The sequence below is a fragment of the Rhodamnia argentea genome, chromosome 1 (genome assembly GCF_020921035.1).
Source record: "Rhodamnia argentea isolate NSW1041297 chromosome 1, ASM2092103v1, whole genome shotgun sequence".
Lineage (NCBI taxonomy): Eukaryota > Viridiplantae > Streptophyta > Magnoliopsida > Myrtales > Myrtaceae > Rhodamnia > Rhodamnia argentea.
The window spans coordinates 5504557-5524724 of NC_063150.1; the positions used below are offsets into that span (position 1 = coordinate 5504557).

General features: G+C 41.4%; 4 protein-coding genes across 7 annotated transcripts in view; 1 reads left to right on the forward strand and 3 right to left on the reverse strand.

The window, feature by feature from the left end:
- The window catches only part of LOC115753352 (ribonuclease P protein subunit p25-like protein), a 23982-nt gene continuing 3814 nt past the window's right edge, over positions 1-20168 (reverse strand). Inside the window, exons 2-10 of one of the 3 annotated variants that reach the window (XM_048271506.1) lie at positions 7836-7848; positions 3873-4005; positions 2501-2581; positions 2323-2411; positions 2152-2226; positions 1761-1861; positions 1586-1678; positions 1424-1486; positions 8-1048 (exon numbers count right to left, since the gene is read on the reverse strand). In XM_048271506.1, coding sequence (XP_048127463.1) covers positions 948-1048; positions 1424-1486; positions 1586-1678; positions 1761-1861; positions 2152-2226; positions 2323-2411; positions 2501-2581; positions 3873-4005; positions 7836-7848 — 749 coding nt within the window. In that variant the 3' untranslated portion in view covers positions 8-947. Of the gene's footprint in view, positions 1049-1423; positions 1487-1585; positions 1679-1760; positions 1862-2151; positions 2227-2318; positions 2412-2500; positions 3097-3872; positions 4006-7835; positions 7849-20168 lie in introns of those variants that run through there. The other 2 variants (XM_048271512.1, XM_030691921.2) reach the window with 2 other exon arrangements.
- LOC115753351 lies at positions 4951-7676 on the reverse strand. Its single transcript, XM_030691919.2, has 5 exons — positions 6472-7676; positions 6277-6361; positions 5688-6166; positions 5316-5571; positions 4951-5217 (listed from the first exon to the last, which is right to left on the reverse strand). Exons 1-5 carry the CDS (start codon positions 6475-6477, stop codon positions 5198-5200), a joined length of 846 nt encoding a protein of 281 aa, XP_030547779.1. The 5' UTR covers positions 6478-7676; the 3' UTR covers positions 4951-5197.
- Positions 9121-13961, reverse strand: LOC115753347. Of its 2 annotated transcripts, XM_030691917.2 has the most exons (3): positions 13826-13961; positions 12504-12671; positions 9121-10781 (listed from the first exon to the last, which is right to left on the reverse strand). In XM_030691917.2, exon 3 carries the CDS (start codon positions 10769-10771, stop codon positions 9593-9595), a length of 1179 nt encoding a protein of 392 aa, XP_030547777.1. In that variant the 5' UTR covers positions 10772-10781; positions 12504-12671; positions 13826-13961; the 3' UTR covers positions 9121-9592. The 2 variants fall into 2 exon arrangements, with proteins under 2 accessions (XP_030547777.1, XP_030547775.1); XM_030691915.2 differs by lacking the exons at positions 12504-12671; positions 13826-13961 and having other exon boundaries at positions 9121-9506; positions 9575-11858.
- On the forward strand, positions 15073-19639 carry LOC115753354 (thioredoxin-like protein 4B). The gene is made up of 5 exons (XM_030691926.2): positions 15073-15318; positions 15444-15601; positions 16216-16282; positions 19259-19369; positions 19493-19639. The coding sequence occupies exons 1-4, from the start codon at positions 15187-15189 to the stop codon at positions 19355-19357; spliced, it is 456 nt and encodes a 151-aa protein (XP_030547786.1). The 5' UTR covers positions 15073-15186; the 3' UTR covers positions 19358-19369; positions 19493-19639.

Below are 20168 nucleotides of genomic sequence, written 5' to 3' on the forward strand. Positions count from 1 at the left end.
AGTTTGATTTTATTTCCTAAGTTCCTAGCCTCGTTTCTGCCTTATGTGCACATGTGCTCATAACAAGTGTTCATAAGACGAGAAAAAACCAGAGAAGGTAAGATTTGGAAACGAGTAAGCACGACCACAATGCAAGACCTATGGAGGATCCTCTTGCGTCTTCCCACCAGAGTGAACAGGCAGGTAAGAAGAACAGATTTGGCGGGGGAAGAGAAGAGAGGCTTGGATCTTGGACTGTCTTCACAGGAGCAAATTAAGATGAGTTAAGTAAAGAGGAGCGATTGATCAACATGGCAAGTCTCAGAGCGATCATGGCAGCGCATCGTTGCAATGCTCAACAGAATTCTCCACTTTAATAAACAATTTTGTGCAAGTGAGGTATTTTATTCAATAAACGATTTTGATAGCAACAGTCCACACAAACAAGCACCCAGAATGAATTATGTTCTTCGGTCTCGTGCCTAATCGGATATGCCTACACATCCTTTCCATCTAAAAGGAAACAAAAAATCAACGGAAGGACGGAAGGTACGATTACAAATATTTAGCTGCAAAGGCAGCATACATTTACAGAAATCAGTGAAATTTTATGGTCAGATTATCACTTGTCAAGACCAAAAACTATATAACATCTTCCATCATCGCTCTGTACATAGGAGGTTAGAGAGAGCGCAGAAGGAGAAGGGTGTTTGCGAACACCAGAGAAAAATGGTTGGCCAAAAGAACCAACGGGTGGGAAAAGAATTCCACCAAAAGGACTTAAAACTATACGCTTAAAGCCAAAACTTTGACCAATAAGACCTTCCTCATCCATATCGCGAGCGAGGGGGGGAGGGGGGACACAACAGAATACCACTGTTACTTGCCTGTTATAAACACAACTCTGATAGAAGTTCAATTCACTGGTCAACGCAAGCATTCACTTAGATGAGGAGACTGATCTCCGGCTACGCCTGGTAGCCGCCACCTCTAGATCGACCACCCATCCTTCCATTACCACGTCCATAGCTTCTGCCCCCTCCACCCCTGCCCCTTTCATACCCAGTGCCTGTTGACAGGTCTAGTCGAGTGTTAGGCATGTGTTTTCTCAAGCATGACCAATTGGAAGCAAATGACTTTCAAAGGAAGTAAAATCCAGACCAAATGTTTCTTGACAAAGTGAAAGAAATACTGGACATTGACTAGATTCAATCTAAAACAATCACCGGAGTGAAGTGACCCATATTGATCATTGAACCAGATCAGATAACCAGAGAGAGTAAACAGATAAAGCAAACCAGATCAGATTTGATTAATCGTTCGGGGATTCATCTAAGTTGTACCAAAACAGATGACTGCAAGAAAGGAGCGGAGTACTCCCTAAATGTTCTACCACTTCTTCTTGAATATGAAGAACAAGAAAATAAGAAGTAATTAAACCTACCACGGTAGCCCCAGCTTCTGCCTTTGCCACCTCCTCGGTCCCAGTTTGCATGGCCACTATTATCTATTTGATGATGTTAAAAGATCAACAAACTATAAAAAACGAGAACTAGGGTGACACAAAAGCTGTTGTTACACATTGTACAGCAATATGAAGATCTACCTTGAAGGTATCCATCTTGGTAATTTCCGTATCCTCCCCTGTTCCAGCTCCGCCCTCTCCCTCTACCCCGGCCTCTTCCCCGACCATATGAGTCTACAACGAAGAAAGCAGTCAATTGTAAATGTCTAAAGGCACAACTACTGCAGGTCATAAGAGTAACCGGTCTTACTCTTACCTTCATTATAAACATTGTAGGGTACCCGTCTTTGTTGAGGTTGAAGCTGCTGGTAGCGGGTCTGTGGCTTTGCTTGCTCCATGTGAAGGGGTGCTTGGTAGCTGAAAATCAGCTTTCATTATATAAAATAATTGTGAGAAATAAATCATTTAAAACACTTCCCATAGCAATGAGGTAAGGAAGTATTACATAAGTTAAATAAACAGGCACAATCATAGTCGAAACAAAATATATAACATTCATTCCGCTCAGAATGCAGCTTACTTGACACGAAATATACAAAAGAAACAAATTGCAGAGAGAGAGAGAGATTTTCTATCCAGTAGTGATTTCCTCAACTCATGTAGATGTCACTGCCATGAATTACTGAGTCCTATGATGTCAAACGTACCCGGGTGAATTCATGTTAAGCTCCTTAGTAGACAAGGTGATTGAGATCATTGAGACATGCCGAGTCATCTCCACACTGCATGAGCATTCAAAAACGTTTTCACATCCTCGCCGCACAGTTCAGAGTAAGATTCACAATTATTCAAGGCAAAATTCTATGGTAGGAAACTACGGTACAAGTCCCTCTTCGATGGGCTCCCACACATCAGTTATGCTGACTGAGCTGATAGCAGTATCTTGATGCAACCGAGGTATTCTTTTCTGCGCAGGGAAGAAATTGCTAATGAGATGTAATGTCATTTTTCCTTCCAATCAAAAGTAATTGAAAGGATATTCAAAATCAGACTCACTTTAATAATCTCCGCGATGGCTACTGTTTTGCTGATTGCTTGTCCCATTGCCTTCAAAACAATTTCTTGCATGTGCCTTTCCTTCATAGTAAGAACCTTTTACACCATCAGTAAAGTTGGAAGAGTGAAATGAACCACAAACGTAGTCATTCTCAATGATAAAAACAGCCACATTTTCACATTGTAAGACAGTGATTTGTATTGTCTATCAACTATGAATATCATACAAAAGATCCCAATGGCTATCAAAATTCAAGACATAAAGAATGACAAACTTCCATCACAAAAATCAACAGAAAATACATATAAAAGGTAAAGACTCAACCGGAAACAAAACTCAACAACATGCCATGACAATATTACCAATCACGCTAGCTTTCGCAAGATGTCCTAATAGTGGTGAGCATCCAAAAAGATAGCAAAAAATCCACCAGAATGCACCAAAAGACACGGCTTGATAGGTGGGAAGCACAAAGATCATTGGATAGGACAAAATACAGAAGCAAAACTTATGGCGGAAACAGCTAGATGGAATATCGACATGCAAGTGCTAACTGAAAACAAAAGCAGATAGGGGAAAGTAACTCATACTGAGATAAAATTTATTTCCCATGAGGGACTTCACATCAAATTGCTTCTCATCATTAAAAATATTTGTAATCGGAATGTTTCAGGGATGTTATGCCTCCATGGAGGACATAAAGGACGAGAGCTGTTCTAAACTATGATTACAGATAAGTGGCTCTCAGTAATTGTCCAGTCAATATCTGTAGTCTTTCTATTCTAATGAGCAGGAGTGACACATTTTATCTCTCAATAGCTGATGGTATAGATAGGGCAATACAATGGCTGGACCCCTGCGCCTGGAAATCCATCTTTTTCCCATATGTGAAACCTTTCCAGGAATTCAGTTGTCCTCTATAAGTAACACGGAACAAACTTCATCCTAGGTCCAATCCTATTGCCTTCATTTGACGCTTAGGCATGGAGCATTGCACGCTTAATCGAATGCTATAAAATGCATCACAGATTCTTAGTTTAACGCGTAGGATATCTCCTCCGCTAGTTACTTCCGACCCTCATTTCCACCAAAAACAGTCAAGACCGTAAGAACCTACACGAATCGAAACCTTAACCATCCCACAAGACACTAGAAGGACACCCCTTGGCCATGCTTCCAATCAAAAGAGCACGAACAGCATGCATCTACAGTTGAACTCCATCAAAACAAGACCCTAGAGCGCCACCATCAAAAGCGGCATTGCAGACCACGTCCGACGCAGCATAAACAGTTCCATTTTCTAACGAGAAACCCCCAAGAAAACAGTCAGAAAACACACGCGCACCCAGAGAGAATCACGCAGAGAAGGACCTGAAGGAGAGTGGAGGCGTAGCCGACGCAGTTGCGGATGAGGCCTTGGGAGGTGATCCGGACCTCGTTCTCGCGTCTGGGCGATTCCAGCCCCTTCGACTTCTCCACTCTCTGGTATCTGTCCATCCTCTCTCTAGAGAGAGAGAGATATTTTCTGAAACCAAAAACCCTAGTGAGCGCGAGAGTGACTGACTCTGGGTTGCTCTCGTGAGCGCGAGGAGGAGGAGACTTCTCCGGGTTCGACGGGGCGCGTTTTTCAGAGGAACCGTTTCAACGGCGGTAGAGTCGGACTGCGTTTTCCACCTCGCAGGTGTACGGTACGGAGATCCGGCTGGGGTATACGCGCCAAAGTTTGACGCGTGGCGAGACGGAGTCCGTCATTGGTCATCGAGACGAGGAACGGGATGGTTATTTTTTTTATGGTCGAAACGGGATGGTTACTTCAGTGACAGATTCCAAGCTCCCGGCGACAAAATTGAAAATCCAACCTTTTCGAAGGGTGTCAATGTGCAATAACCTCAAAGTTGAGGGGCTAAACTGAGAATGAAAATGAAAGTTCTCTCATTCGAATCATCCATTACAAGGACGTAGAGAAAAGAAGAACTAAGGAGGGTTAAACGTATCACTTGACCATTCAAGTTAGATTTTGATCCGAATGATCTTTACAGTTCATCTACTTAGAACATAACCCGCAATCGCTCCTCTCTCCCAGATGTAGTGATCCCAATTTGCAAGACTGTGTCTGTCATCTGCTTAAGTTGATTTCGCACCGATGGTGTGACATGGTGTTTTGAATCTGTGCGATCGCCAGCATGTTCGTATGATTCCGCACGGAGATTCTGAGTTTCGGGATCGGATTTGCACTTTTTCCGAGCTCAGTTTGGCTATGATGTAAGGTTAGCTTGGATCGAATGGTCATGTTGGCACCAAAAAAAAAAACAGATCGACTTGGCGCGATTATAATGATCACTGAAGAAACACGTACGTGTCCCGGCCTTGACAGCTCAAGTCTCATTCGCTTGATTTTTGCCAAAGTCCAGATTGGAGTTGCTCTGACCAAGATGTTCCAGATCGTGGATCTTACAGTGACTACATTAGTTTATGGCAAGTTGATTCTTCATCAAGTACTCACTGATCCGAAACCTATTCGATTGATCCATTACAAAAACGAAGTAATTTACACGGGGGTACATTCACTTTTCCGATCTTTCCAGTTGAGCAACGAATAGGCTTTGGTAAGACCAGCGACGAGCAGAAGTTCCGTTCGCAGCAGAAGCGAGTTGATTTTCCTGTGAATAGATGGAGCCTCTTCTGGTCCCGACATTTCACAGCTCTAGCACCACAACTGTCCACGAAACAAGAGAGTCGGGTTTAGTCTTTGCGGCTTTATCCCCGGTTAAAACATGCTGTGAGTGTAGCTTGATGGATTTGTAGACCACTTACACTCTGTGTCTGTGGTGATCCAGTTCGCTCTTCTTGGAAGGCACTGATCTGTTATCTGAGGTGGAATTGAGTCCGCCGATAATCGGCTAGCGATCGGATCGATCCTCACCGAAGCTAGAGAAAAGGCCGAGTAAGATGTGGAAATGGTGGAGCAACTTTCCACGTCCCACCTGAAACTGATCTTCGGAGATTCATTGCTGAATTGGTCGTCATCTGGTATCGCCTTGAGGGCTCCTCGTTGACGGAACTGTAATACCTGAAATATGTTCTATTCCCATTAGGACTGCAAAAACAGATCGTTTTAGATGTAATGGTAGCTGATGAAATGCTTCGACTTGTCAGAAGTATGCATGAATTAGGTGTCTTACTCACCTTTCTACTGATGAACTTTCCGCCCTTCTCAGCTTTCGAAGCCGCGGCCCATCTCAAGAGCTCCTTCATTCTCGAGATGGCCTTTACCTTATCACCCTTAACCTTCTCCTTCTTCTCAGAAGTGCCGGATTCGCCATGTGCACTAGCTGCTGAGGAGGCTAATGCGGTGTCGCTAATTGGCAAAACCTTGTTCCCACCGTGAGCAGCGCCAGAATCTGCCTTTTGGCCGATAATGCCGAGCCCTCTCGCGATATCTTCCTTCTTCATTCTTTTTGTGTGGATTGGATTTTGTCTCCGGTGTAAGCTGTCGAGTTTCCTCAAGTTGATGGTGCTATAGAAGCAAGCCTTGGCAACATCTTTTCGGCATAATATGGCAAACGGAGTGAATTTTGAGTAGCCCGGTTTGGCCTTCTCTTCCCCTCTTGGTCTTCGGGACTTCGCGAACAGAACTATATTTTTCCCTTTACTTGTTTCTTGATCTGACGAAGAAAGTACATTTTTTGCATGATGGGTTCAGAACTAGCCACATAATTAACAAGCGATTACCGTCATCTTTCTCGAGACAAAATATGGTTGCCGAGACTCTTACCTGATGCAGTATTCTTCCTATCCGTCGAACTGCAAGAATTCCCTTTTGCTTCCCCTTGTGATCCCTTGAATAGCCACCGGAGGATCTGATATGTGAGGTTCAAGTAAAAGGGACTTGCATGAGCAGCTTTGATGTGATTGGAAAAATGTTTTATTCTTCTTACAATGGCTATGGTAAACACTGAATGGTAGGTACCTGCATGTCTATGCTTTCTGCTATGTCAAAGCTCCTCCTGCTTATATAACTGCTCAGTGCATGCGATGATGGTGATCTGGTCTTGGTCAAAATGTGACAGAAGAGAAGAGGAGATCTATCTGTTCTGTCCCTATGCCTCAAAAGATTCCTTCCTCCATGTCTTGTGGCTTTGTTCTTGTGCTCTTTTTGGGGAGGTCAAGACAAAAGTAAGGCTTATGGAATGTGAATCCAAGGGAAGATGGGGGAGGTAGACAACCAGGCAGTGAGTAAGGGCTGGTTGGCTTATGATTGCCGGTAACATGGGAGGGCAACTTTATTTATATAAGCTGATCATGTGGTGAGTGTTAAGGAGAAGGGTTTTTGGCATTTAATTAGGCTTTGCAAAGGCGAATTTGCTGTTTAAGGTCACGGTGGCATCTCTCTTTACCATACATTTGTGCGTACATTTTTTCGGTATGTCGATCCGCGCGGTCCCCGAGAGGCGGGTCACGTTTGGGGGCAATTTCCCTGATCGTTACCCATCATCACCTTCTTGCTGGTGAGTGAACCGGGGACCGACTGGCATTGGTTTGAGTAAAAATGCAGTGATGGTTGCTGAAGAAGAAGCTGATCATGCTCATTATAGGATTGGCTTGGCACGGTGGGGGTGAGATGTTCCTTTGCCATTGACCTTGAGACTAGCAAAAATGGAAGATTCAATATACAAAGAAGGGGAAGTACTATTTGCAAGGATTGTGAAAATGAAAGTTCCTCCAGGGATTTGCAGTAGTTCCACCAGCAAAAGATTGGGGGGAAAGGATTTTCCATGGCAGATGTCTGATGCTACTTATGGGCATAATTTCAATTTCTAGTTTGAGGGGATTGCCCTTCCTATTCCGGTGAAGACTCGCGGCAATTTGCATACATGCTTGATCATTCCATTCATGCCATTGCCCAGGATTTCACTCTCCCCTGAACCCTGGCATAGTCCATATTTCATCTATTTATTGAAGCCAATTCTCCATCTAGGTGCATGTCAAAAGGAAAGATGTTCCTCTTTTCCTTTCCATTGATCCTCAAAGTGCATGGTAAAACAGTGACTCGTGTCCTTGAAAGCCAAACAGCCACACACCATCCGTGACTACAGAGCGAGGGGCGACATCGCAAAGTGCGAACGGCTCCCCATTTGTGCTACCTCTTCTGGTTTCGTCTCTGTAACTTACCTAATCCGCGAGATGGACGGGGCATTTCATGGGATGGAGACTTAACTCCCTATGATGGACATTCTCATCAAAATAGAAAAGAACGAACTTGCTGTATTTACAGATCTTCAACAACATTGTACCAACCCACTATGGTCCTCTAATGCGAAATGCTGTCATAACTCTCTCTCTCTCTCTCTCTCAACATGTGGGTTGATAGCAGAGCATGTGGGGAAGAGATATTTCAGGATGTTAACACATCGCTCAGGGGCTTATTCTGGTGAATACAGACAAGGTTGCAGTGGGGGGACCTCACATGGGGGCTTGAGTAGGAGAATGGGTTTACAGCTGAGACACTCTTTCATTAATTATTGTGCTGAGGGCAATGGGAGGCTCATATCTTGTTGGTATCATCCTGTGCTCCGGCTTTCCTACCCCATCACTCTCCCTGAATAAAAACTACGAAGATCCACAAAACCAACCCCCGGGGCCCAGGTACAGTGACGGGGCCACGCTCCTAGACATCTTTTGCGCTTAAGGTGACGTGGCGTCTTCCCACTGACCGGATGTGTTTGTGCTCCTTATTCTTACATCAATCACCCATTTATCCATATTCTGTCTGCATACAGTTGAGGGTGCTCTTCACTCCTTAAAAACAGGAAAATTCCCTTGGTCAAACTCAAATGGACATGAGAGTCGTGGTAGAAGGATCGGCGAAACGGGATTTATCGCTTCCCTAGCTGGGTGACCGTCGATTCGACATGGTTTATTAAGCACCATTTACTCACATAAGCAGAAAGATCCACTCATTGGAAAGGCTGTTACTTGAAACAATTAAAGCTGAAATTACAGAACGTATAGTAAACATACTACAGAATCTAATTAAAGCTGAAATTACGATGAAATAGCATGCCATTTGCCTCTCCAGTCTTTAGCTTCGATTAACACCACACATTGATAAAGGAAAACCATCATGATTCCAGACCCCCGGTCGGACCCAATTCGCAATGTCACATACTGAAAGGAGCTTTTCGCGGAGACTCAAAATATAGAATCATTCACGGCAGCAACAGTTGCATACAACCGCATGAGCCCAAAGACAATAAACAATATCAAACATCGATCATGGAGTCATCAAAAAGATCGTACTCCATTCTCTCCTCCCTCTAGGGCGAAGCGCCTTCTCTAAAGGCGTGAAGTGAACTCGTGGAATCAAGGGAACCACGTAAAAGACGAGCTAAAACATTAAGAAATTAAAAAAAAAAAAAACACGAACAAAAGTGACACATGAAAGAGTACGAAACCACGCAGGAGCAAATTCCAGGCCCAAAGGAAAGGAGGAGGAGAGAACATCCACACAATATACCAACAACGTGAAACCAATAAGGATTGAGAGACCAATAGTCTTAGTCCATCCAAAAATCTAACCAAGCTATGGCACTGAAAATTGAACATTAACCACCCACTGAAGAGAAACAGGTAAACCATAAATGATGAGAATAACTGTACAATATACGCAACTTTAAGTCTTCCAATCCTTTTCCAAAGAGATAAGACACTGAGTTCCAAAGATGTAAACAAACAAATAAATATACGCACACAGCTTAACCAAGAGATGGCCAGGATATCTACTATAGGAGAAGAAGAATCAAAATGCATGAATTCCACACACAGGAAGTTCGCGCATTCTGGACCCAAATACTAAATTGCGAGACATCGTCATACGAACTTGCTCCTTCAAACCATTCTTGAAACTTCATGCTGATGCACCATACCAGTTGGCGGCTTTCTAGCATGGTGTTTATGAGAGCAACAGAGATCCTGCTCCACGGGGAAGGCGGCTTCTGCACATCACTGAAGAAATAAACAGGTAAAGCACCTGATTTTAGGCACTATCAGCACCAGAAAGCTAGAGAAGATACCATAAAAGCATGCTGCCATCACGACCGATCCTCATCAGACCTTGATCGCATCAACCGTCTACGTCTTCTAGGGATTGGAGATGCATCTTCATCCCCATCACTTAGCACATGGATCCCATCATCGCTATCGTCGTCGTCATCTTCATCATCATCCTGCAGACCCAACAAGTTCTCACCCCAAAGAAGCCTCCTTTCCGATCCTCCCGGGCGTCTGTGCCTCATAAAAGCCCTAGCCCTTGATCTTGGCTCACCTGAAGAATCCATGGAGCCAATCATCTGAAACAAAAAGAAAGTAGTCCACCAAGGTCCATTGACTTCACCTGAGCCATTTTCCCTGTCAACAGAATATCTATCTCCATTTTCAATCACATAATCCCCTACCACAATAGCACCTGGCATAGCAGAACGAATGGCACTGACAATGTCACCATATTCTCTCTGGTGCTCAAGGCGTCGCCAAGCTCGCTCTCTAGATGGATCAATATCAGAAGGTCGGACAGCAGGGTGTGCCCTACGAGCATGCCTCCGTAATTCTTGATAGCTCCCATGATACGAGCATGCCTCACGTGAGCAACTTCGCTTCTTCAGGTTGAGATATCTTCTGGCTTCGTCAACAACCTCCCAGCCTAGTATGGCTCCACGGCATAATGGGCATTGCATATCAAACTTTGAATCTGTTGACTCCTCCACATTAGCCACTTGAAGATCAGGCCTTTCTTGCAAGGATTCAGTATTATCATTCTCCAGATCACCCTCCACTTCAACTTCCACACTTGCAACATCATTCTGAATGTGATTTTCTCCACTGTTATCATCCCCATGCCCCTCAGATGATCCACTAACTGTTGCACTGTGATTTCCATTTGGATTATCAATATCATTAGAATGAATTGCATTGTTTGACGAAGTCCTACCAGAAGCATCATTAGAATGGTCTGCATTTCTAGGCAAAGAATTAGGTAAAGTTGGACTGCACCTAGAGTTGACTCTTAGTTTCTTAAACCTGTCTAGGCAATTTGAATGTCGGTAACTTGTATCACATATATAAGATCTGCATCCCTTTTCATGTGAGCTGCATAGTAGGAGAACAGCATTATGTGGATGGTCCATGCAGATAGGACAAGACACCTCATCCAACTCTTTGTGAAAAGCACGAATATCTGAATCTTTATAAGCCCTTCTTTTCACACCAGCCATCTTGCATACACTGTAGTATTTACTCAGCATATTGAACTAATTAGAATGCCCAAATAGAAGCGACAATCAAAAATTAATTGCGTAGTACAACATTGCTAGTCTTGACATCGATTGTAAAGTACAAAACCATGGCAGCATATGGAATAAAAAAACTCCAGAATTGATATTACAACCAATCAGCTAAAGCAGTTGCGCACATTTTGTACTGTAAACGATTCAATAAAAGTAAGACATCAAAGTTTCGGGAATTTAGTAGCTGATAAATTGATCGTTGACAACAAGTATAAGGTTATTATTCACCAGAAAACTGAATCAGATTCCACCTCTACATGTAACTCTCATTAAACAAGAAAATGCACACTCCTATATGCTCATAATTTGTCTGTACTTGAGCATCAGATCAAGGATAACTACAATCTTTTTTTTTTTTTTTTTTGGGCAAGAAAAACAACTCTGGTAAAATTCATAAAACAAACAATAGTCATGTTATAATCCAAAGAGTTCTAGCTCGACAATCAACCAAATTCTGGGTCGTCTCAATTATCTTCAGTATAAGCGGGTGAAGACCTTATCCATAGAAATATTATTCAAAGAATCATTGTGAACCTTTCGTGAACTCCACCCATCTCTTGAGAATCAAGTAACTAAAATGAACTAACATGAGGCTGTCCACAGAGAAATTCAAATTATGGCAACTAACTCAACAGTGAAGAATGATAACTAAACTAAATGCATGCCTAGGCTGCAATTACTCGTAGTTCTGAAGGACTTGATCAATGTGATATACACTTGTCAATTGATATCAACGTCATTATTTTAACTTTTGAATCGAAAGGGAAAGAAGAAGAAGAACTGACATCGGCCAGACTTAGATCGAATGTCTGTTGCTTTTGAGGCATGAGGTAGTTTAGATGCTTACTGACTACCCGATGTTAGTTATATTGCAAGGTGGCAAAGCTTTTCCCAGAGGTATTCTCACTTTTTGTGCCTAAGTTTTGACAATAAACATCCAAATACTTCATTTCTCTTCATATTCTTCATCATTAGTACAACAATTCCATCACACCAACAAGAACATATTTTGGTAAAATATCAAGTTGTACTTCATTTCTCTTCATATACTAACATTGTGTACAAAATTCATCATCGACTATATCCTACTCATACAACAAGTTGCACAAAAGGTTACTTGGGGGCCAAATATCCCAAAATGTTCATTTGATCCAATTTTTACTCATAGATTAATTACTATAATCAAATAATATACCAAATGCCATTACCCTTCAAACAGAATTACTTATAAGTTCCGAGAAGACCTAAGCTTACGACGAACTGAAAATTGAGCCAAAGCAGAGACAGCTACTCGGGCATTTATCCATCACTCTTCCCATAAATCTTTAATTATTCTGATTAATCTAGAATTTTTTAAACAACTTACTTTAACAGAAGTAGATGCATTAGTTTTCCATAATCTGCTGCTTCTTGAATATAGAAACCAAAGAAGTTATAGATATCATTCAATTTGAATCTGGTTTCCCACTTTGCCAACAAGGCTGTAAGTAGTACTATTACAGGAAGATAACTATGCATCAATTAACATCATCCTCTAGTTGCAAATGTGCCAGATTCAACCAGTGAAAAGCTTTAGGAGAGAAAGCATAAGTATTCACAAGAAACATGAAATTAATATAATTATGTATGTCGCTGAATGATTGTAATGATGGCTACTTACCAAGACCAAGAAATCTGGGGAGTAACAACACGAGTCCTTATAGCTTGTCGATTTTAGCTATTGTGAACAACAAATCCTATATTGAGCTTAAAGGGGAAATCAAAAGGCAAGCTATCAAGCAATGTTTTGTTTCGCGAGGCAGGTAAGAACACCCACGGACTCTACAACCTGCAGTTATCCAGGAAAAGAGAAGCATTGGTCACATCATTGGATTTGGATGTTATGGACCAAAAAAGAAAAAAGAAACTGATTTGGATGCAGAAAAATCCTCAATGAAAATGTCCGATTCAGGGAGACACAAGTTCATTCCATTCTCTAAGTAAACCACTTCTCTAAAGCATCACTTTAATGAGTTTTGATACGACAAATAGCCATCTATTTATCTGAGAAACTCTACAGGATTAACTTCCCAAGAGCTTATTAGCTATAAAAAAAAATACAATAAAAGTGGACTTAGGGTATCTTAAAAGCAAGGTCCATGAACAATCTATGTTCCGTCAGATCATCTCCCCCATTTCAGCAGCTACAGTGAGCACCATCAATCAGAATGATAAGTCTACCAACAAAAGAGCAATACATGACAAACAAAATATTTCAGCAACGATCCAACGTATACCATGTCAAAAACCTGTGTTCTAAGGCCCATAAATGGAGAAATGGAGGAACTATAGCTTCATAATGAATTAACGCATGACCAATGATCACTTTGTTGCCCCGCAAATTAAATTCAACCGCCACCAGATCAATCAACCGTAAGATGATTTCGAAATGAAGCTAATCTTGGTCGTCCATCCATCCACAGCCCCGCCCCTCCCCCCAAAAAAAAAAAAAAATTATAATCCACCTTTAAATTCAAGCCCCACCAGATCATCACCGTAAGACGATATATAAATGAAGCTAATCTTGGTCGTCCATCCACCCATCTCCCCTCTCTCTCCCCTCCCACCCCCCCAAACAAAAAAAAAAATTCCACCTTTTATCCATATACTGCATATTATTGTCACTCGTTCTTTGATGTCAATCGATCTAATTTTCACAAACCGCCAATATTCCCATGAGCACCAATAAAGAGAAACCATCCGATGCAAACCCAACCCAACCCTAACGTGCAATCCCCAACAACAGCAACAAAGAATCTCATCGTTCCTCGTTCGCGTTGACCTCGGACAAATCAAGGGAGATCAGAACCAACAGACCACAGATCGGACGAGATTCACAATCCATTACAAACTATCGAGTATCAAGAATCAAAAACAACGCGAATTACGACAGTTCACGGCGATCGACGGCAAAAGGAGAGAACAAAGGGGCGAGGGTTTTACAAAATTGATCGAAACTGCTCTTGTCCGCATAGATTTGAGATTCGATCTTCTCCGGAAAGGACTCGCTCGAGTTGGGGAGAAATTGGGGAGAAAATGAGAGGGTGTGAGACTTGAAGTCACCAAAACATTCGAGGCCTGCGATTTTATTTATAGCCCAAGAAAAATAGAAAATGAGTATAATTTAGAATTTATTTATAGAATTTTAGTTGGAGGTTAGAAGGCGAGGCGTGACTCGTGACTGCTGGCTTCAGCCTTCCGCCGCCTAATCATCCCAAAAGATAAAAGTCAAAATTTCTAGCAAAAATTTACAAAGTATTTGTTTTTTTTTTTTCAAGCAAATCCATTTTTTACCTCACTTTTCCAATTCTTTCAATAACCTACATTTTTTTTTCCAGAACAGAAGAAAAAAATTACGCCCCCAGCAGCAAATAAAAGGAAATAAATTTATTTTCCAAATTACCCTGTGTTAAATCATAAAAATTAACGTTTTATTTCGAGTACTTCGTTAGGGAACTATCTGTTTTTGCCATTTACGATGACCTATATTTACGCACGCCCGTCATGCTTCGCCTCTAGCACAATTAATTTAAAATTTAACTATTATTAATTAACATATGATAAAATTCGATATAATATAATCAATTTTCGATGAGATATGTATGTACAACTTGCATGATTTGAATTTGATGGAGTAAGTATTGGTCTCGGTCTCGGTCTAACTTGGAAACTGGTCCGAATCCGGCCGAATCGGCCGACTCTAAACGGTTCTTATGAGAAGTGATCCGATTCCTAATTCCTAAATATTTAGGGACTTGGGTGTAGATAGAGAGTCATCTTTAGTCCTTCATCTTCTTCATGAGACTCTCAGAGTGGCTGTTCCATCAACAACAGGGCCCAAGTCTCTCACTGATTCTTCATGCTGCTTCCCGCTCGAGTTGTCACCTCCTTCTCTCGTCTCGCGCTCGATGCTAAGTTCCCGCGATCGTCTGTTCCTTGGCACACAAAAAGGAGATAAAAATCTCATTTTTTGAGTCTATCGTTCCTTTTATTAATGCTTGCGTCGGCGAATCTCTTCTTTTGGGGCTTGAATTAAACAGGAAGGGATTATCTGGGCTAAGGCTGGGGCTGTACGTGTATTGGGAGAAAAAAAAAAATTACTGCCGGTCCGGTCCAACCTGGGAATCGCGTCGGGTCCGGTTCAACCCGGACGCCGACCGGCATCATCTCTTTGCGATTGCTGCCCAACCATCGCCATTCCGCGTCGGTAAAGACTAAAGAGTGCTAAAAACTCTGCGCCGCGTGTCCGATTCAGTCGAGGGGTCGAACGAATCTGATCTCCGGATCGCCGACGGGAGCTATTAATGGCGTACTTGCTGAACACTCTCACAAGGAAGCGAGAGGTGGATTCCGTCATCAGAGACACCATCGACAAGGTCCTCGTCCTTCGCTTTGGTCGCGCCTCCGACGCCGTCTGCCTCCAGCTCGATGACATCGTGAGTTTCTCGCGGCCTCTTCGCATTTATGAGTTTCCCCCCCCTCTTTCTGTAGCGCTTGATTGCGCGGGCGAATGAGTTTTGCTGATGCTCGGGTGTTCTGTGCGAGCTGTTTTTTTGTGCAGCTCGCGAAATCCGCGAGGGAGGTGTCCAAGTTCGCGGTGGTTGCGCTCGTGGATGTCGATTCGGAGGACGTGCAAGTCTACGTCAAGTACTTTGACATTACTCTGATTCCGTCCACTGTTTTCTTTTTCAACGCGCACCATATGAAGATGGACTCCGGGTATGTATGTCTCGTTTCTGGCGAGTATAGTGGTATTTTTCTGTTCTTTGGCCTTTTTCAAATGCTTGTTTTCGAGGGTTACAACAATTTTTGGGTTGCACTTGACGGTTCCAAAGCAGAAATCTATCCTTTTCCAGTATAGGCTCGAGCAACTTTTGCGATTTGCTCCTTCATGTTGTATAGTGTTTTTGATTACTCGGTGCTACTTGATCATTTGATGTTGGATTGAGTTCTTTCAATCAATGGATTAAGTTGATGATGGCCGGCAATAGTTGGTGGCTTAGATTTTTGTGCATCCTCGGTTAAATGAAACCTCCATGTCTAGATAGCTCTTGCTGATTGAATGTTTCTGCTATGGTATTTCTTTTTAACATCTACATTGTCGCATGTAATGGAGCAGCTTTTGAGCATTTGCAGATCCATTATTCCATATATCTGGAAAATCTTAATTTTGAATCATTCCATCCTCTCGTCATCTTTCATCAGCTACTTTGGAGACATTAGCAAGCATGATTTGCATGCAAATTGGATATATTACCGATGTGCTTCATTCAATGGATTTCCAAGGCTTTTGTGAGACTGATGTTTTTGTTTACTGTGTTGTGATATTTCAGCACTGCAGATCATACAAAATGGGTTGGTGCGTTTCACAGAAAACAAGATTTCATTGATGTCATGGAGGTATTTAATCCCATTCTGTTTTACTGGATGTTGCAATCGCAGCATTGCTTCTTTCACAGTAGCTTGTGAGGACATACCTCAAAATGTCACCAGACATATAGATGATTCTGTGACGATAATATTATGAAGGAATAGTTCCTGCGGTCGAGCAATAACAATGCTTCACTATTTAAGTTACTAGTCTACTAGTACTGATTGAGAGAGAATTTGTTGGTTTGTGTAGAAATGGAGAGATAAGTGATGCACCATATTGGATATACCGAGGATTTGTTTTTTCAATCTCAGTTAAGTTTTGGTTAATATAGCTTGTGCAGCTTATGTGACGTAGTCTGATTTGCTGCTTGCTTCCTTGTCTATCTAATGTCTAGAATTGCACATGGGCAAGTTAATCAGCAAGGTTTTGTGATATTAGATGTCTGTTTGGGGAATTTAGGGCATGGTAGGTGGTGAAGAGGTATTTCTTTAATCTGAAGTGGAGATTGAGGATAGCCGTGCTTACTCTCTAGTCTCTATTCCATTGTTAGCGGAGTGCCAGAGGCATGGTGGAGCCTAAAGGAAAGCTTCTTTGCAGTCACACTTGAGTAAAGGTGATTTGTGTTGAAGCTTGTTATAGGTCTTAAAAGAAACCTCATGTGTTTCTTTGGAGCACATTTGGAAGATTTTGAGCTGCATTTAGGATTTTTGGTTCGCACATCAGCAGATTTAAGGTGTGTCTGAAGTTTTGAAGTGATGATAATCTGAGGAAAAGATTACTCTATCTTGGGTTGGTGTACAATGTGTAAGCAAAGAGGGGGAGTTTGTCCATCAATCTGTTCTTACACCCTGCTTGATCTATGGACTAGGGTTGTCCATGGTTCCATCTGTAGATAGTCTCAACCCAAACTGAGGTTATCCTTTAAAAAAATCTCTACCCAAATAAAAGAAAGATAGTTATCCGTTTGAAACTAATTGCGCCAACCCCTCACACTAATGATAAAAGCTTTACCTCCAATATCAAACTAGAAATAAAAAATATACAATGAGTGTAAGATTATCCTCCATGATCACATGACTAAAATCATATATAAGAACCAAGATAGTATTAATGTTTAAAGAAAGTGTGGCAGAATGAGAACTCTAATATAGGCCCTCGTCTAGATTTAAAAATCCATCCGCAAAGGCCAACTTGAGCAAACTTCCACTTGCTATGTTCAAACTAAGCGATTCTTCCATCTACAAGAACTACTTTATTTAATAAAAGTTATCAGTTTGGTTTGGTGAGTCTATCTTAACCAATATGTCATCAATATCTTAGAATGTCCAACAAAAGAACTTCAAATTATTAGTTGGAGGAGGATTATGTATAAGATCTGTTGACACACCATGGACAAGGAATGTTTGATACTTTAACACTTTCTCTCACGTATAAACCGAAGTTAGAAGAACATGTGGATTTTACGAAAGGGCAACCACACATGCAAAATAACTGGGAAGGAATTTAGTTCTTATATCATGTTAGAATGTCCGGCAACAAAAACCTTTGGCCATTAAATGGAGGGAGATTACAATTTTGTAAGGCCAATGGAACCCTATAGACAAGTGACATTAAACTTCAACATCCTCTCTCATGTGCAAAACGGACAGACAATGGCATGTGGGAATGGCAAACAGGGAGCTACGGATGCAAAATAAATTGGGACTAAACCTGACTCTAATACCATATTGGAATGTTCAAGTCAAATTTAAACTTGGACAAAAGAAAAGTCAAGTTTAAACTATTAGGTGGAGGTACATTGTATGTATCTAAGGCCTGTTGAATTCCCATAAATGGTACTTTAACACAACAAAGCTATTACAACAATTTTTTAACTCAAAATGGTGATAAAAACGTTTCGATTAGGTCTTGGATAGTCAGTTTTATAGTTTTTGTCACCTGTCCTACAGACCTTTAGTCTCTGTTATCTATTTGATTGGGAGTTGAAAGTGCTGAAGCCTGTGAAGTTCTTTCTTATTTTCGGCAGTTCTCCGGGATACTTCAGGAAAACCTGGAAAAATATGTTTAGAGTATTCAGATTTTGAGGGAGAATCTTCAGATATTAAAACTTAGATATGCCTAGGGCTAAAGGTGAGAGCTACAGCAGACATTTCTATTTATACCATACACCTCTTACATAATAAATTTTGCAGTGGGTTGTACAATGATCCATGGCTGATCTACTTTTGGGGACTGGCATGACAAATTCTAAATTCTTAGGTAGTTATTGATGGGACATAGGATGATTGACCTTTTATATGCGCCAAGCTTAGAGTGGATGGAAGGAGGGAATTCACCTTTTAAATGATTCAAGCTTAGAGTGAATGGAAGGAGGGGGATGGAGAGAAATTCCCTCTCTCATAGAATCATAAAGATGATATGGCTTGATAAGATTCTGGAGTGCTAAGGTCTACCTTCTTGAGCATGGAATAAGTACCCTGTAGTGGACATGTAGAGGTGTATGCGGCCCTAAAGTTTCCCAGCTGATGACAGTGAACCGAGTGGACATCCTGAGTACAGAAAGTCGAAGGACAGAAAGGTTGCAAATTCGATTAGAAGTGTAAAGGATGTTGTCATGGATTTCATTGTTTTGTTTTTTTTTTTTTTTCTTTTTTGGTCTCCTTATCATGCATTATACGTTCTGCAATGATCTGTTGCCTGAAGGGTGTTAAAACCTCCTTCATCCATCTCAATGCACACTCTAATGCAAACTTCAGTTGGTAGGTTGGCTTGAATGAGTGGTGGTTGTACAGATTATTATCGATGAAGTGAGAAGTGCAATAGTTACCGCCAAGAGTGAAATGTAAAATTTGTCTATAGTCCCAATTCCAGTAGTCTCTTCAGTCACATGCGATGGTGCATCCCCTCACTGGAGTTATTCTGCAATTCTAACTGAATGAAACACCTCTAAATGGTTCTGATGTAGGCACATGCTGATGGCAAAACTCTTGTCCTTCCTGCAGGCCATTTACCGGGGTGCCATGAAGGGCAAGCTTATTGTGAACTGTCCCCTTCCACCAGAGAGAATACCGAGATATCAGTTGCTGTACAAAGACATATAAAGAGCACATTTCATCAGTGCCCTTTTCTTTGTGTTGTACATATGAAAGTTCGCATGACGCACCTACGTTCTTGGTTTATAAATTGCAACTAACATTCACTTCATCTTGATTGTCTTACTGCTCTTGATAGAGCACATTTCATCTGTGCCTTTTACTTGTGTTGTGCATATGAAAGTTCGCATGACCCACCTACGTTCTTGGTTTATGAATTGCAACTAACATTCACTTCATCTTGATTGTCTTACTGCTCTTGATAGCTTTGCTTTTCTTGCACAATCTTCCAAAATCCTGGATTCGTTACCCTTTGCTTTCATCAAGTAAATACCCAGTAGAGAAAAATATGTGTGGGTGTGTATTTTCTTCACTCTGGACATGGTATGATAAAAGAAAGAGGTTTCTTGCACGGGTAATGATACACTCTCCGAAGAATTAGATCAAATATGAAAGCCGACTGATGTGGCTGTCGTTCAATTACAGATCTGCCCCTGTATTTTATTTCCAGTTCGAGCAGCCCCACACATTCTTGTTTTCTGTTTTTATGTTACGATGATGAACAACACCATGCATCATTTTCAAGCACAACTGAATGAAGAGAATACTAATTCCATCAAATACTGAGGCCATCAAGAGCACGAGAAGCATAAATTATGAAATATAATGTAGTGCAAACGTGTGGGGAAAGTTATTCGAAAAATTCTAAATCTATTGCACTTTTATTGATTCAATTTTAAACTTTTTAATTTTGCTAATTGAGTCCTAAACTTCTTTATCTTTTGCCAATTGAGTCCATATGATCAATTTTGACATTGAT

What these genes read in the sequence shown, in the direction of transcription:
- LOC115753351 (XM_030691919.2), bottom strand. An exon ending in TAGGAAGAATACTGCATCAG is followed by an intron (nt 6,167 to 6,276) that starts GTAAGAGTCTCG and finishes TTTCTTCGTCAG; the next exon opens with ATCAAGAAACAAGTAAAGGG. An exon ending in GAAAGTTCATCAGTAGAAAG is followed by an intron (nt 5,572 to 5,687) that starts GTGAGTAAGACA and finishes AACATATTTCAG; the next exon opens with GTATTACAGTTCCGTCAACG.
- LOC115753347 (XM_030691915.2), bottom strand. Translation starts at nt 10,801, where the DNA reads ATGCTGAGTAAATACTACAGTGTATGCAAGATGGCTGGTGTGAAAAGA.
- LOC115753354 (XM_030691926.2), top strand. Translation starts at nt 15,187, where the DNA reads ATGGCGTACTTGCTGAACACTCTCACAAGGAAGCGAGAGGTGGATTCC. An exon ending in GCCTCCAGCTCGATGACATC is followed by an intron (nt 15,319 to 15,443) that starts GTGAGTTTCTCG and finishes TTTTTTGTGCAG; the next exon opens with CTCGCGAAATCCGCGAGGGA. An exon ending in ATTTCATTGATGTCATGGAG is followed by an intron (nt 16,283 to 19,258) that starts GTATTTAATCCC and finishes TCCTTCCTGCAG; the next exon opens with GCCATTTACCGGGGTGCCAT.